Source organism: Panthera onca, chromosome B2 (assembly GCF_046562875.1).
Source record: "Panthera onca isolate mPanOnc1 chromosome B2, mPanOnc1 haplotype 2, whole genome shotgun sequence".
In the NCBI taxonomy this organism is placed as follows: Eukaryota; Metazoa; Chordata; class Mammalia; order Carnivora; family Felidae; genus Panthera; species Panthera onca.
This window is the reverse complement of record NC_138343.1, coordinates 31011918-31029013: the sequence shown is the minus strand read 5'-3', so window position 1 is coordinate 31029013 and position 17096 is coordinate 31011918. Positions and strand designations below refer to the sequence as shown.

Below are 17096 nucleotides of genomic sequence, written 5' to 3'. Positions count from 1 at the left end.
AAAAATTAGAGGGATCAAATTTTATGAATTTTTGCACCAGTGTGCTTTAGAACCAGAGTTCTAAAGGTCAGTGTGCTGGCTGTGTGAGAGCTCAGAGGGCATTTGGGCTGCTCTTGGAAAAAGGCAGTGCAAACAATCCACGGATGTATAGCATGGAAACAGTAATCTGAAGAGCACCTGGGGCACACAGTGGGGAGGTTAGTTGCCTGACTTGGAGCATGTCCCAGAAGGCAACATTCACAGAGAAACAACTCCAGAAACAAAGGAACTGGCAGGCACCATTTTCCTCCCCTTATCCTCAGCATAAATACATAAATACAGCATAAATACACCTAGAGTAACCAGCACAGCACCAACACTTACAACCTAACCAGGTTATACAAAGCCCTGCCACCCCTCCCATGCACTGGTAGAACTGCCCTTCCCACTCATGCTTGCCTCAGTCCAAGCAATGGGGGCTGCCTGCCCCAGAAGACCCTACCCAACATGCATCTCCTGACTTGGGAGTTTTGTTGAGCCTCCATTTTGGTGGCAATAGTGACAAGTCTAATTTCATAAGCAGACCAGAGCACACCTAGTTAAAAACACACCACATTCAGACCAGGGACCAAACACTGCTCACAACAGGTAAAAAAAAGCCTCTGCAGATGACTGGCCTGAAGGATAAAGTGGCTAGGACATAACAGAGCACACACATCATATATTGGAGACACTCCCAGAAGTTCCAGGCCCTGTGGAATAGGGTATACTGCACCTCAGGGCACTACGGACCTCTTCTTCAGAGTCTTTGTGCTTGAGAATAGGAGACAAAGCTGACTTCCCTAACACAGAGACTACAGGGCATAGACACTTAGACAAAATGAGAAGACAGAGGAATTTGTACCAAGTGAAAGAACAGGACAAGGTCATGTTCACAGAACTAAGTAAAACAGATATATGTAATATGCCTGATAGATAATTTAAAGCAATAATAAGGATACTCGCTGAACTTACAAAAAGCATGGAGAACATCAGTGAGACCATTAACACAGACATAAGAAATAACATAGCAGAGATGACAGGCTCAATAAACAAAATGAGAAACATGCTTGATGAAATGGACAACAGGTTTGAAGACGCAGAGAAACAAAACAGTGACCTAGAAGACATAGTAAGGGAAGCTATAAAGCTGAACAAAAGAGACAGAAAAGAATTATGCAAAATGAGAATAGACTTAGGGAATGCAGTGACTCCATCAAATATAATAACATTTGTACAATAGGAATCCCAGAAGAAGAGAGAGAAAAGGGGGCAGAAAATGTTTTGAAGAAATAGTAGCTGAGAACATCCCTAAATCTGGGGGAAGAAAACAGGTATCCAGATGCAGAAGGCACAGACAGTCCCCATTGAAATCAGTGGAAGCAGATCCAAATCACAACATTGTAATTAAAATGGAAAGTAGTAGTGATAAAGAAAAAATATTAAAACCAGCAAGCAAAAGAAGACAGTTACATACAAAGGATACCCCACAGACCATCAGGGATTTTCAGCAAAAAACTTCCAAGCCAAAAAGGAGTGGCATAATATATTCAAAGTGCTAAATGGGAAAAACCTGCTGCCAACAATACTCTATGTAGCAAGATTATCACGAAATGAGAGATTAAAGAGTTTCCCAGGCAAACAGAAATTAGAGTTCATGACCACTAAACCACCCCTTCAAGAAATATTAAATGGGACTCCCTAAGTGGAAATGAGAGACCGGAAATGACAGTAGGGATGTAAGAAACACAAAAGCAGTAAAAATGAATATTTCCATTAAAAATATCAGTCAAGGAACTCACAAAATTAAAGGATGTAAAATATGACACATATACCTAAAATGTGGAGAGGAGAGGAGAAAAGAATGGAGTCAAACTTAAATGAGCATCAACTTAATACAGACTATTATATGCAAAAGAGGTTATATACAAACCTAATGGTAACCCTGTATCAAAAACCACTAATAAATATGCAAAGAATAAAGAGAAAGAAATCCAAACACACTATTCAAGAAAAACAGAAAACCATGAGAACAAGAAAGATAAGAAAGGATCAGGGAAAATCTTCAGAAACAACCACAAAATAAGTAATAAAATGGCAATTAATACATATCAATAATTACTTTGAATTTAAATGAACTAAATGCTTCAATCAAAAGAGAGAGTGGCAGAATGGATTTAAAAATAAGACCCATCTGTATTTTGTCTACAGGAGACTTGTTTCAGACCTAAAGACACCTGCAGATTGAAAGTGAGAGGATGGAGAAACACTTATGCAAATGGATATCAAAAGAAAGCCAGAGTACCAATACTTATTTCAAACAAACAAGACCTTGAAACAAAGACTGAAACAAGAGACAAAGAAGGACACTAAGTGATAATAAAAGGAACAATCTAACAAAAAGATATAACAATTGTAAAGTTGTATGCAACCAATGCGGAAACACCCAAATACACAAAACAATGAATAACAAACATAAAGGAACTAATCTACAATAACACAATAATAGTAGGGACAGCTGGGTGACTCAGTCAGTTAAGTATCTGACTCTTGATTTCAGCTTAGTTAATGATCTCATGGTTCATGAGTTTGAGACCTGTATCAAGGCTCTACACTGACAGTGTGGGACCTGCTTGGGATTCTCTCTCTCCCTCTCTTTTTCTCTGCCCCTCCCTTGCTCACTCTCCCTCTCTCTCTCTCTTTTTGAAAGAAAGAAAGAAAGAAAGAAAGAAAGAAAGAAAGAAAGAGAAAGAAAGAAAAAAATATACAATAATAGTGCAGACTTTAACACTCCCCTTACAGCAATGGACAGATCATCTAAACAGAAAATCAACAAAGAAATAATAGCTTTGAATGACACACTGGAATACTTGAATTTAACAGATACATTGAGAACCTTTCATCTTTAAATAGCAGAATACACATTCTTTTCAAATATAGGTGGAACATTCTCCAGAATAGATAACATATTAGGCCACAAAAGAAGCTGCAACATATTTCAGAAGATTGAAGTCATACCATGCATCTTTTCTGGCCTCAACACTATGAAACTAGAGGTCAACCACAAGAAAAAGGCTGGAAAACCAAAAATACATGGAGGTTAAATGACATGGAGGTTGTATGACATGCCACTTAAACCTAATGGTAAACCTATATCAAAAACCACAATAAATATGCAAGGAATAAAGAGAAAGAAATCCAAATACATCACTAAAGAAAAACATAAAACCATGAGAGCAAGAAAGATGAGAAAGGATCAGAGAATCTTCAGAAACAACCAGAAAATAAGTGACAAAATGGGTCAACCAGTAGATCAAAGAAGAAATAAAAAACTAATGGAACCAAATGAAAATGAAAAAAATGATTCAAAACCACTTGGATTCAGCAAAAGTAATTCTAAGAGAAAAGTTTATAGTAATACAGATTCACCTCAAGAATCAAGAAAATTACAAAAATCTAACCTCACACATAAAGGAGCTAGAAAAAGAAAAACAAAAGAAGCCTAAAGCCAGGAGAAAGAAAGAAGGAAGGAAATAATAATGATTATAGCAGGCATAAATTATATAGAAACTAAAAAAAACAAAAAAAAAAACAAAAAACAAAACAAAAAAACACAACAATAGAAAAGATCAATGAAACCAAAAGCTGGTTCTTTGAAAAAATCAATAGAATTGATAAAGTTGTAGAGAAAAAGAACCCAAATACATAAAATCACAAATGAGAGGGAAGAAATAACAACTAATACCACAGAATTATAAGATATTATAAAAAAGTACACGCCAAAAAATTACACAATTTCCAAGAAATGGATAAATTCCTAGAAATATACAAACTACAAAAACTGAAGCAGAAAGAAATAGAACATTTTAACAGACCAATTACCAGCAAAGAAATTAAATCAACAATCGAAAAACTTCCAACAGGAGTGCTTGGATGGCTCAATCAGTTATAAATCCAATACTTGACTTCAGTTAAAGTTATGATTTCATGGTTCATGAGATTGGGCCCCATGTCTCTTCATCAGGCTCTGCACTGACAGTACAGAGCTTGCTTGAGATTCTCTCTCCCTCTCTCTTTGTCCCTTTCCTGCTCTTTCTCACTCCTTCTCTCTCTCAAGATAAATAAATAAACATTAAAAAAAAAAACCTCCTAACAAACCAATGTCCAGGACCAGGTGGATTCACAGTCGAATTCCACTAAAGATTTAAAGAATTAGTACATATTCTTCAAAAATTATCCCCCCCCAAAAAAAGAAAAAAAAACCTTCTAAATTTATGTTATGAAAAAAAAACCTTCTAAAACCAGCATGACTCTGTTACCAAAATCAGATAAAGACTTGATAAACAAACAAACAAACAAACAAACTACAGACTAATATCTCTGATGAACAGTGATGCAAAAATCCTCAACAAAATACTAGCAAACAGAATCCAACAATACATTAAAGAAATCTTCACCCATTCACCACAATCATTTGGAATTTAATCCTGGGTTGCAAGTGTGGTCCGACATTCTCAAATCAATCAACGTGATACATCACATCAATAAGAGAAAGGATAAGAACCATATGGTTCTTTCAATAGATGTAAAATCATCTGACAAAGTAAAATATCCATGTATCATAAAAGCCTCAACAATATAGGTTTAGAGGGTATCTACCTCAACATAATTAGGGCCATATATGAAAAACCCACAGCTAACATCATCTTTGATAGGGAAAAACTGAGAACTTTCCCCCTAAGGTCAGGAACAAGACAAGGATGTCTACTCTCCCCACTTTTATTCATTTATGCTGTGGAAGTCTTAGCCACAGCAGTCAGACAACACAAAGACATAAAAGATATGCAAATTGGTGAGAAAGAATGAAAACTTACCTTATCTGAAGATGACATGATACTCTATATAGAATACCTGAATGATTCCACCAAAAAATTTGCTAGAACTGATACATGAAGTCAGTAAAGTCACAATGTACAAAATCAATGTACAGACAACTATTTCATTTCTATACAATAATAATGAGGCATCAGAAAGAGAAATTAAGAAAATAATCCCATTTATAATTGGACCCCAAATAATAAGATGCCTAGGAATAAAGCTGATCAAAAAAGTAAAAAACCTATACTCTGAAAAATATAAAACATTGATGAACAAAGTTGAAGAGGACACAAAGAAATAGAAAGACATTCCACACTTATGGATTAGGAGAACAAATATTTTTAAAATATCCACACTATTCAAAGCATTGTACACATTTAATGCAATCCCTACCAAAATACCAACATTTTTCCAACATTTTTCACAGAAATAGAACAATCTTAAAATTTGTATGGAACCACAAAAGACCCCAAATACCCAAAGTAGTCTGGAAAAAAAGGGGTAAGGCTGGAGCCCTCATAATTCCCAACTTCAAGTTATATTACAAACCTGTGGTAATCAAGTCAGTATGGCACTAGCACAAAAATAGACACATAAATCAATAGAACAGAACAGAAAGCTCAGAAATAAACCCGCAATTATATAGTCACTTAATCTTGACAATGAAGGAAAGAATATCCAATGGGAAAAAGACAGTCTTTTCAACAAATAGTGTTGGTAAAACTGGAAGACATTTTTCCAAAGAAGACATACAGATGGCCAACAGACACATGAACAGATGCTCATTATCACTTATAATCAGAGAATTGCAAAACAAACTACAATGAAATATCACCTCACACTGGTCAGAATGGCTAAAATCAACAACACAAGAAACAACAAGTGTTGGCAAGGATGTGGAGAAAAAGGAGCTCTGTTGCACTGTTGGTGGGAATGCAAAATCATGCAACCACTGTGGAAAACAGTATGGAGTTTCCTCAAAAAGTAAAAATATATATAATCCAGCAATTGCACTATTGGGTATTTACGCAAAGAATGCAAAAACACTAATTCAGGATGACTGGGTGGCTCAGTCAGTTAAGTGTCCAACTTAGGCTCAGGTCATGATCTCATTGCTCATGAGTTCAAGCCCTGCATTGCGCTCTGTGCTGACTGTTCAGAGCCTGGAGCCTGCTTTGGATTCTGTGTCTCCCTCTGTCTCTGCCCCTCCCCCCCCCATCTCTCTCTGTCTCTCAAATATAAATAAAAACAGTAAAAAATAAATTTAAAAAACAGTAATTCAAAAGGATGTGTGCACCGTATGTTTTTTATAGCAGCATTATTTGCAATACCCAAAATAAAGAAGTAGCCCAAGCATCCATTGATTGGTGAATGGATAAAGAAGATATGGCATATATATACAATCAAATATTATTCAGCCATAGAATGAAATCTTGCCATTTGCAACATGGATGGAGCTAGATGGTATAATGCTAAGAGAAATAAGTCAGAGACAGACAAATCTTATATGATTTCACTCATATGTGAAATTTATGAAATGAAACAAGTGAGGAAAAGGAAATAAAGAGAATGAGAGCGAGGTAAACCAAGAAACAAATTCATATCTATAGAGAACAAACTGATAGTTACCAGAGGGGAGGTGGGTGGGAAGATGGATAAAATAGGTGATGGAGATTAGGGAGTCACTTGTCATGAGGAGCACCAGGTGATTAAAATTTAAAAATTTTAAATTTTAAAAAGAATGCAAAAAAAGAAAAGAAAATAGCAAAAGGTATAGGAGGAAACTTTTGCAGGTGATGGATAATTTCATGGCATTGATTGTGATGATCCTTCATTGGTGTATACTTATCTCCAAACACTTAATGTCTACATGAAATGTCTATGATATTTTATATCAATTATACACATAGCATGAAAAGTACAGCATAGGGAATATAGTCAATAGTGTTATAATAACATTATATAATGGTAAAAGGTAACTACACTTATGGTGAGCATATTGTGATGTATATATCATTGATGAATCACTATGTTGTACACTTGAAACTAATACAATATTGTATGTCAACTATATTTCTATTTAGAAAAGAAAACACTGGTCAACAAAAATGATTAGGAGCTGGAAAAAAATATTCTATCCACTAAAAAAAAATAAATTTCCAAACCAATAATGTGTAGCCAGAATAGAAGAGGAAGATGGGGGTACCTGGGTGGCTCAGTTGGTTGAGTGGCCAATTTCAGCTCAGGTCATGATCTCACAGTTTGTGGGTTTGAGCCCTGCATCAGGCTCTGTACTTGTAGCTCAGAGTCTGGAGACTGCTTCAGATTCTGTGTTTTCCTCTCTCTCTGCCCTTCTTCCATTCACTCTCTCTCTCTCTCTAAAATAAATAAACATTAAAAAAAAAGAATAGAAGAAGAAGTAAAGTGACTGAATAGGAAAAGAGAAAAGTAAGAACTAAAAATAAAAACAGTCAAGCATGAAAGAGTTTTTGCGAGAGCAAAACATAAATATAAATAAAATGTATGCATAAACTGAAATGGAAGAATTTTAAATGCATATATATTAATTTTATATCTCTCAGCTCTATTTAAGGATAGAAAGGCATGGCTAAGGGGAATTATATGCCTTCATTTAGATCTCATGCATAGACTTATCACTTGGTACAGATACTACACAGGGGACAAAATAACATTTGGGTTCCTCAAGGTCATTTCCACTCTTTGTATGTCTATTAATACATGAAGGACTCTTATCTGGTCAACAGCTTCAAGTCAAATGATGCAAATATTTTGGCACCTTGTTAGTGTCATTTTCAAAGTGCATCTTAGAAAAAATTATTGATAGACATTATGATGTATATATAAAGATTAACTAAAAACATATTTTTGTGTTGTGTTTCAGAAAAAAATGCACCACCTACTGGTAAGTTATTTTACTATTTAATAACTATAAAGTACAAATGTGTGGTAAAGGATTTTAGTCACACTGGCTATTTTCATTCATAACTGTGCAAAAACTAAGCATTTCAATGAGTTATTAAAAACACCTTTGATATTTAACTCCACTGATTTCCAGAAAGAATACATTGATAATTAAGTCAACTGACTTGTCAATAATAAATTAGAATTTTTTACTAAGAAGAAACATATACAAAAGTATTTAAGGAAATAAGATGGGCTCAGAATCCAGGCAGAGATAAAGGAAAATAAAGTTTAAATAAAACTTTGAAAAGAACAAATACATCTTATGCACAGTAACTATAGGGTTGTTGAAAGGCTGGGCAACATTATGAGGAAGGAAAAAGAAGGTTGGATATGCTTATGATCCTTCAGATTAACAGATAATAATTTAAAAACAGAATAGAGAAAAGAAATTAAGAAAAGTAATAACATGGTGGTGGTGGTGGTGGTGGTGATAAACAGTAAAAGAAGTGGTAGGGAAGAAAACTGAAAAAGTAGAGTCTGCAAAAAATAAACTGAGGATAGTTTTCCAGTAGGAGAAGTTTAAAAACTGCTTCTCTGGACGTGTTCCAACTGAGACAAATTGTATGAATCAGTGAAAATGATGAGTACCTAGGGAAAATGATCACATGAGCTTACATATTTTTTAAATAAGAAGAAAGAAAGAAAACCAAATATCAAACATATCTACCTGGGTAGATATGTTTTAAAGGGCAGATTTTAAGAATTTCAGAAAATAAATGTAACATACTTTGTCACAAATCCCATAAACCAATTCCTTTATTACTATAGTCCCTGAAATCCTAGAAGAGTAACTTATGAAAATGAATAAAGAAAAAAATTAAAAATATGAATTGATATGGAATCAGTAATAAAAAAATCTTTCTCCATAACCAGATGTCTTCTCTGATGAGTTCTACCAAATATTCAAAGAAAAAATACTTCAAATCCTGCATGGAGTTTTCTTGAAAATAGAAAAAGAGGGTACAGACCCAAGTCATTCTGTAAGGCTATGTTAACAAATACCGAGATGAACAGAATGATAAAGAAATTTGAGAAACTCAGAAATGCATTACACAAATGTTCACATCATGTTCACATAATCGTAAATGTTCACAAATGTTGACATATGACAAAACTTCCCTGCAGAACAGTGGATAAAGTCTTTTTCATAAATGACTTTGTGACAAGTAGATAACCATACAGAAAAGAAAGGAAAAAAGCATATCCCTACCTCACATCAAACTTCAGTTCCAGTGAATTACATATAAATATGAAAGACAAAAAATAGTTTTTAGAAAATAATATAGAAATAATCATCATGAACTTGGAGTACAAAAAGATTTCTTTAAAAACACTCAAAACCTACTTACTATAAGAAAATAACATGATACATGTGGGAGGGATTCATAATCAAGAACATTTGTTCATCAAATGCCACAAAGTGAAAAGGCAACATTAAGTAGAAAAGCATATTTACAATACATAAAAAAATAAAAAACATTTTAAGACTGGTATCAGAATATGAAGAATTCCCACAGAAAGAAAACAATTTGGAAGGGCCAAGACGGTGGAGCAGCATGAAGTTCTTGGCTTCTCTCATCCCTGAATGCAGCTAGATCAGCACCAAACCATTTTGTACACCTAGGACATTGTACTGAGGATTAACACCACAATCTGCATAACTTAAGCCACAGAACTCAGCAGGTACACAGTGTGGAGAGGTGAACTGGGGGAGAGAGAAGCCGCAGAGGGTGGGGAGCTGTTTTTGTGGAGACAGGACAGAGAAAGGTGGGGAGAGTGTGGCACACCAGGAGAGTACAAAAAAAGTACTCCCCAAAAGTAGCTGGAGAGAAAAAGAGTGGAAACGCTCACAAAGGACTGAACAAGAAATCTGTTCCCTAAAAACACTGATGGGGAGAAATGAGAGGATTTCAATACCACTACGACTCTATAAATAGGAGACTGCAGAGTCGGAAATTCTGGAGATCAATACCTGGCAGTGCTCAAGTGGAGAGGAAGGGTGAATCCCCAGGAGGAGGCAATGAGGTCTGAGGGGTCAGTGGGCCCTGGGGAGAAGGATTTCCCCCACTTGGAGGACATTTGGAAGAGGCCGTTTGGCCTCCACATTGGCAAAGGTCCCAGCTGACCCCAGAAAACAGCCACATTTGCTGGTATTGGAACAAAGATGGCAGGGTGTGATGAAACTTGGCGCCAGTTATTTGTTGTGATTTGCCATAATCTCTGAACTGCTGCCACTGTGCAATCACATGAATTTTTGCTGGGGCAAGCTGGCACCCGGCCACAATCTCTGAACCTCTGCTACAGTGCAATCTCATGAACGCCATCACAGTAATGTTCTCTGGGGCAAGCCAGTACCCAGCCACTGCTCATTGAGGCCCTCCCCAACGGGTCAGAGCAGGTCCAAGCCACAAGGTTCTCAGAAGTTACGGGTTTGGAAACATAGCCCTATGTGAGATAAAATTCAGGAGAGAGGTGACGCCTAGCAGGCTGATGGCTTGGACACAGTGTAGAAACAGGGAGTGGATGGAAGCTGGAGACAAAGAGAGGTGCTTGATTACCAGTAAGTGAGAGCTGAGTTCCTGTGCCAGAGACTGGGAAGCTGAGTGAAGCCATTTTCACCTCTCTTGTGCATGCACAAACATGCGCAAGTGCACATGTGCCACACTGATCCACCTCAGTAAGCTAAGCAGCTTACTAGTGGAAAACGAAGCCATCACACCAAGTCCTGCCCAACTGTACTCACCAAGCACATGCCCTAGAGGACCACCACACACCTCTCTGCCTGCTTAGTGTACAAACTATAAAGTGCTTCATAGTTTGACTTCTAGGGGAAACTGGATGTAATTTCTTTTGGATTTCATTCTGTTTGCTGGTCCATCTATTCATTTCTTTCTTTCTTTCTTTCTTTTTTTGCTTTCGTTTAAATTTTTTTCCCTCCTTCCTTTTTCTTGGATACAGAAAGAGAAAATTTTATTTTTATTTTTATTTTCCATTTTTTAAATTTCTTTTTACTATTTTTTTATTTTTGTAAATGTTTTTATTCTATTTCACTTTCTTCATTTCATTTTATTCTATTTTATTGTATAATTTTTTTTAATTTTAAACTTTTTCTTACTTTTTTTCTTCTTCTTTCCTTTTTTCTCTATTCTACCAAGTTTCATTCAACAATCAGACCAAAACACACCTAGGATCTAGCTTTCTTTATTTGATTTTTTGTGTGTTGTTTTTAATTTTTTTAATTTTAATTTTTATTTTATTAGTTCTTTTTCTTCCTGCAAAATGACAAAATTAAGGAATTTGCCCCAAAAGAAAGAACACGAAGAAATGACAGCCAGCAGGTTAATCAACACAGATATAAGCAAGAAGTCTGAACTACACCTTAGAATCACAATAATAATACTAGCTGGGGTTGAAAAAAGCACAAAACCCTTTTCAGAGGATATGAAAGAAGTAAAATCTAGTCAGGATGAAATTAAAAATGCTATAACCAAGATGCAATTTTGAATGGTGCCACAGCAGCAAGGATGGATGAAGGAGAGCAGCAAATCAGTGATAAAGAAGACAAAATTATGAAGAACAATGAAACAGGAATAACAGAGGGAAACTAAGGCAAAAGAGCACAATACAAGAATTAGAGAACTCAGTGACTTATTAAAAAGGAATAATATCTGAATCATAGGAGTCCCAGAAGATGAAGAGAAAGACAACATGGTAGAAGGTTTACGTGAGCAAATTATAGCAGAAAACTTTCCTAATCTGGGGAAAGACACAGATATCAAAATCCAAGAAGCACAGAGAACTCCCATTAGATTCAATGAAGACTGACCATCAACAAGGCATATCATAGTCAAATTCACAAAATACACAGACAAGGAGAGATATATGAAAAAAACAAGGGAAAAAAGTCCTCAACATATAAGGGATGATAGATCAGGTTCATAGCATACCTATTCACAGAAACTTGGCAGGCCAGAAAACTGGCAGGATATATTCAGTGTGCTGAATTGGAAAAATATGCAGCCAAGAATTCTTAATCCAGGAAGGCTGTCATTCAAAATAGGACAGATAAAAAGTTTCCCATGCCCCTCCCCCATTCATGCTCTGTCTCTCTCTGTCCCAAAAATAAATTTAAAAAAAAAAAAAAAAAAAAAAAAAGTTTCCCAGACAAACAAAAACTAAAGGAGTCCATGATCACTAAACCAGCTCTGCAAGAAATTTTAAGGGGGATTCTCTGAGGGGAGAAAAGATGAAACAAAACAAAAAAGCCAAAAGCAACAAAGACTAGAAAGGACCAGAGAACACCACCAGAAACTCCAACTCTACAGGCAACACAATCGCAATAAATTCATATCTTTCAGTACACACTAGAAATGTCAATTAACTAAATGCTTCAATCAAAAGACATAGAGTATCAGAATGGATAATAAAACATGATTTTAGAAACCCATTTCACAAGAGACCCATTTTAGACTAAAGACAACTTCAGACTGAAAGTAAGGGGATAGAGAACCGTCTATCATTGTAATGGTCGCCAAAAGAAAGCCGGAGTAGCCATACTTATATCAGACAAATCAGATTTTAAAATAAAGACTAACAAGAGATGATAGGGCATTTTGTCAAAATTAAGGGGTCTATCCACCAAGAAGATCTAACAATTCTGAACATTTATACCTCTAATGTGAAGCACTGAAATATATAAAGCAATTAATCACAAATATACAGAAACCGATTGATAATAATACCATAATAATAGGGAACTTAAACACCCCACCTACACCAATGGACAGATCAGCTAAACAGAAAATCAGCAAGGAAACAATGACTTTGAATGACACACTGGACTGGATGGACTTAACAAATATATTCAGAACATTTCATCCTAAAGCAGCAGAATACACATTCTTCTCAAGTGCACATGTAACATTTTCCAGATTAGATCACATACTGGAACACAAATCAGCCCTCAACAAATACAAAAAATCAAGATCATACCATGCATATTTTCAGACCACAATGCTACAAAACTCGAAATCAACCACAAAAAACTTTGAAAAGACCATGAATACCTGGACATTAAAGAACATCCTACTAAGGAATGAATGGGTTAACCAAGAAATTAAAGAGAAAGTTAAAAAGTACACGGAAGTCAATGAAAATGATAACACGACAGCCCTAAATCTCTGGAATACAGCAAAAGCAGTCATAAGAGGGAAGTATATAGCAATCCAGGCATTCCTAAAGAAGGAAGAAAGTCTCAAACACACAACCTAACCTTATACCTTAAAGAGCTGGAAAAGGAATAGCAAAGAAAGCCCCAAACCAGCAGAAGATGGAAAATAATAAAGATTAGAGCAGAAATCAATGATCTCAAAATCAAAAAAATAGTAGAATATATCAATGAAACCAGGAGCTGATTCTTTGAAAGAATTAACAGAATTGATAAAACCCTAGCCAGTTTGATCAAAAAGAAAAGGGAGGGGCGCCTGGGTGGCGCAGTCGGTTAAGCGTCCGACTTCAGCCAGGTCACGATCTCGCGGTCCGTGAGTTCGAGCCCCGCGTCAGGCTCTGGGCTGATGGCTCGGAGCCTGGAGCCTGTTTCCGATTCTGTGTCTCCCTCTCTCTCTGCCCCTCCCCCGTTCATGCTCTGTCTCTCTCTGTCCCAAAAATAAATAAAAAACGTTGAAAAAAAAAAAAAAAAAAAAAAAAAAGAAAAGGGAAAGGACCCAAATAAAATCAAGAATTAAAGAAGAGAGCACAACCAACACTGCAGAAATACGAACAATAATAAGAGAATATTATGAGCAATTACATGACAATAAATTGGGAAATCTGGAAGAAATGGGCAAATTCCTAGAAACAGATAAACTGCCAAAACTGAAATAGGAAGAAATAGAAAGTTTCAACAGACCCATAACCAGTAAAGAAATTGAATTAGTAATCAAGTCTCATAACAAACAAGAGTCCAGAGCTGGGTGGCTTTCCAGGGGAATTCTACTAAACATTTAAAGAGTTAACACCTATTCTTTCTAATATGTTCCCAAAAATAGAAATGGAAGGAAAACTTCCAAACTCATTCTATGAGGGCAGCATTATCTTGATTCCAAAAACAAAGACCCCACTAAAAAGGATAACTAAAGACCAAGTTCCTTGATGAACATGGATGCAAAAATTCTCAACAAGATACTAGCCAGTCAGATCCAACAATACATTAAAATAATTATTCACCACAATCAAGTAGGATTTATACCTGGGATGCAGGGCTCATTCAATATCCACAAATCAATCAATGTGATACCTTACATTAATAAAAGAAAGGACAAGAACCACATGTTCCTCTCAAAAGATGCAGAAAAAGCATGTGAAAAAATACAGCATCTTTCTCGATAAAAACCCTCAAGGAAGTAGGAATAGAAGGAGCATACCTCAAGATCATAACAGCCATGCATGAAAGACCCACCACTAATATCACCCTCAATGGGGAAAAACTGAGAGTTTTCCCCCTAAGGTCAGGAACACAACAAGGATGTCCATTCTCACCACTGTTACTCAACATAGTGTTGGAAATCCCAGGCTTAGCACTCAGACAACACACAAAAAAAAATAAAAGGCACCCAAATCAGCAAGGAAGAAGTCAAACTTTCACTCTTCACAGATGACATGATACTCTATGTGAAAAACCCAAAAAGTTACACACGCACACGCACACACAAAAACTGCTAGAACTGATCCATGCATTCAGTAAAGTTACAGGATATAACAATGCACAGAAGTCAGTTGCATTTCTATACACCAATAATGAAGCCTCAGAAAGAGAAATCAAGAAATCAATCCCATTTACAATTGCACCAAAACCCATAAAATACCTAGGAATAAACCTAACCAAGGAAATGAAAAATCTATACACTTAAAACTATAGAAATCTCATGAAAGAAACTGAAGAAGACACAAAAAAATGTAAAATATTCCATGTTCATGGATTGGAAGAACAAATATTGTTAAAATGTCAATTCTACCCAAAGCAATCTACATATTCAAAGCAGTCCCTATCAAAATAACACCAGCATTCTTCACAGAGCTAGAACAAACAATCCTAAAATTTGTATGGAACCAGAAAAGACCCCAAATAGCCAAAGCAACACTGAAAGAGAAAGCCAAAGCTGGAGGCCTCATATTTCCGGAATTGTGTGTTACAAAGCTGTTATCATCAAGACAGTATGGTACTGACACAAAAACAGACACTTAGATCAATGGAACAGAATAGAGAACCCAGAAATGTACCCACAAACATATGGCCAACTAATATTTGACAAAGCAGGAAAGAATGTCCGATGGAATAAAGACAGTCTCTTCAGCAAGTGGTGCTGGGAAAACTGGACAGCGACATGAAGAATGACCCTGGACCACTTTCTTACACCACATACAAAAATAAACTCAAAATGGATGAAAGACCTCAATGTAAGACAGGAAGCCATCAAAATCCTTGAGGAGAAAGCAGGCAAAAACCTCTTTGATCTTGGCCATAGCAACTTCTTACCCAACACGTCTCCGGAGGCAAGGGAAACAAAAGCAAAAATGAACTATTGGGACCTCATCAAAATAAAAAGCTTCTGCACAGAGAAGGAAACAATCAGCAAAACTAAAAGGCAACCGACAGAATGGGAGAAGGTATTTGCAAATGACATATCAGATAAAAGGTTACTATCCAAAATCTATAAAAAACTTATCAGACTCAATGCCCAAAGTTTTTTGGCATAATCCAGTGAAGAAATGGGAAAAAGACAGGAATAGACACTTCTCCAAAGAAGACATCCAGATGCCTAACAGACTCATGAAGAAATGCTCAACATCACTCATCATCAGGGTAATACAAATCAAAACCACAATGAGATACCACCTCACACTGGCTAAAATTAACAACTCAGGAAATAATAGATATCGGTCAGGATATAGAGAAAAGGGAACCCTTTTGCACTGTTGGAATGCAAACTGGTGCAGCCACTCTGAAAAACCATATGGAGGTTCCTCAAGATATTAAAGCTAGAACTACCCTACATCCCAGCAATTGCACTACTAGGTATTTATCCAAAGTATATAGATGTGCTGTTTTGAAGGGCACACGCACCCCAATGTTTATAGCAGAGGTATTGACAGAAATATGGAAAGAGTCCAAATGTCCGTCAAATGATGAATGGATAAAGAAGTGATATATATATACAATGGAAGATTACTTGGCAATCAAAAAGAATGATATCTTGCCATTTGCAACACCATGGTTGGAACTAGAGTGTATTATGCAAAGTGAAATTAGTAAGTCAGAGAAAGACAAATATCATATGACTCATTCATATGTGTAATTTAAGATACAAAACAGATGAACATAAGGGAAGGGAAACAAAAATAATATAAAAACTGGGAGGGGGAGAAAACCTAAGACAAATACAGAGAATAAACTGAAGGTTGCTGGAGGGGTTTGGGGTGGGGACTGGTCTAAATGGGGGATGGACATTAAGGAGGGACTAGTTGGGATGAGCACTGGGTGTTATATGTAGGGGATGAATCACTGGATTCTATTCCTGAAATCATTATTGCACTATATGCTAACTAACTTGGATATAAATTTTTAAAAATAAATTTAAAAAAATAAAAAAGTAAAAAATAAAGAATTCCTACAAATCAATTCCCAGAAGATGGATAGCCCAATAGAAAAAATATTCTTGAACAGGTATTTCAAAAAGAAGACCAATTTATGGTCTAGAAGAACAAAAAGATGTTAGCATTAAGGGAAGCTGGGTAAAATCCACTGTCTGTAATATCTTTATAACTCTTATGTAAAACAAAAGCTACTTAAAAATAATAACTTAAGAAAAATTCACCCAAAGAGGGGGAAAAAATTAAGATATCATTTAAAGATAGTGACTAGTCAAGAATTAGAAAGCTGGATAATGTCAAGTTTTGGCAGGGATATGGAAAAGTGAAATATTTATGCATTTCTGATATGAGTCTTAATTGCTTTAGGTCAATGCATGCTAGCAAATTGGTAACAGCTGGCTCTGTGTGCATGTTCATATGTGTGTGTGTGTGTGCGTGTGTGTATGTTTAACAAATTATATTGATAGGATATATAGCACACACTGCAAAATAATAAAATATACAATAATTTTATTGATAAAACAGCCAATAAATATATTAAAATGTGTCTAATTTCATAAATAATC

General features: G+C 35.9%; 1 protein-coding gene across 1 annotated transcript in view; it reads left to right on the top strand.

Annotated features, from left to right (window-relative positions):
* LOC132666288 (uncharacterized) overlaps positions 1-17096 on the top strand; it is a 175568-nt gene that overhangs the window by 101627 nt on the left and 56845 nt on the right. Inside the window, exon 18 of the mRNA XM_078446785.2 lies at positions 7799-7819. Within this exon, the coding sequence (XP_078302911.2) occupies positions 7799-7819 (21 nt within the window). The remainder of the gene's footprint in view (positions 1-7798; positions 7820-17096) is intronic.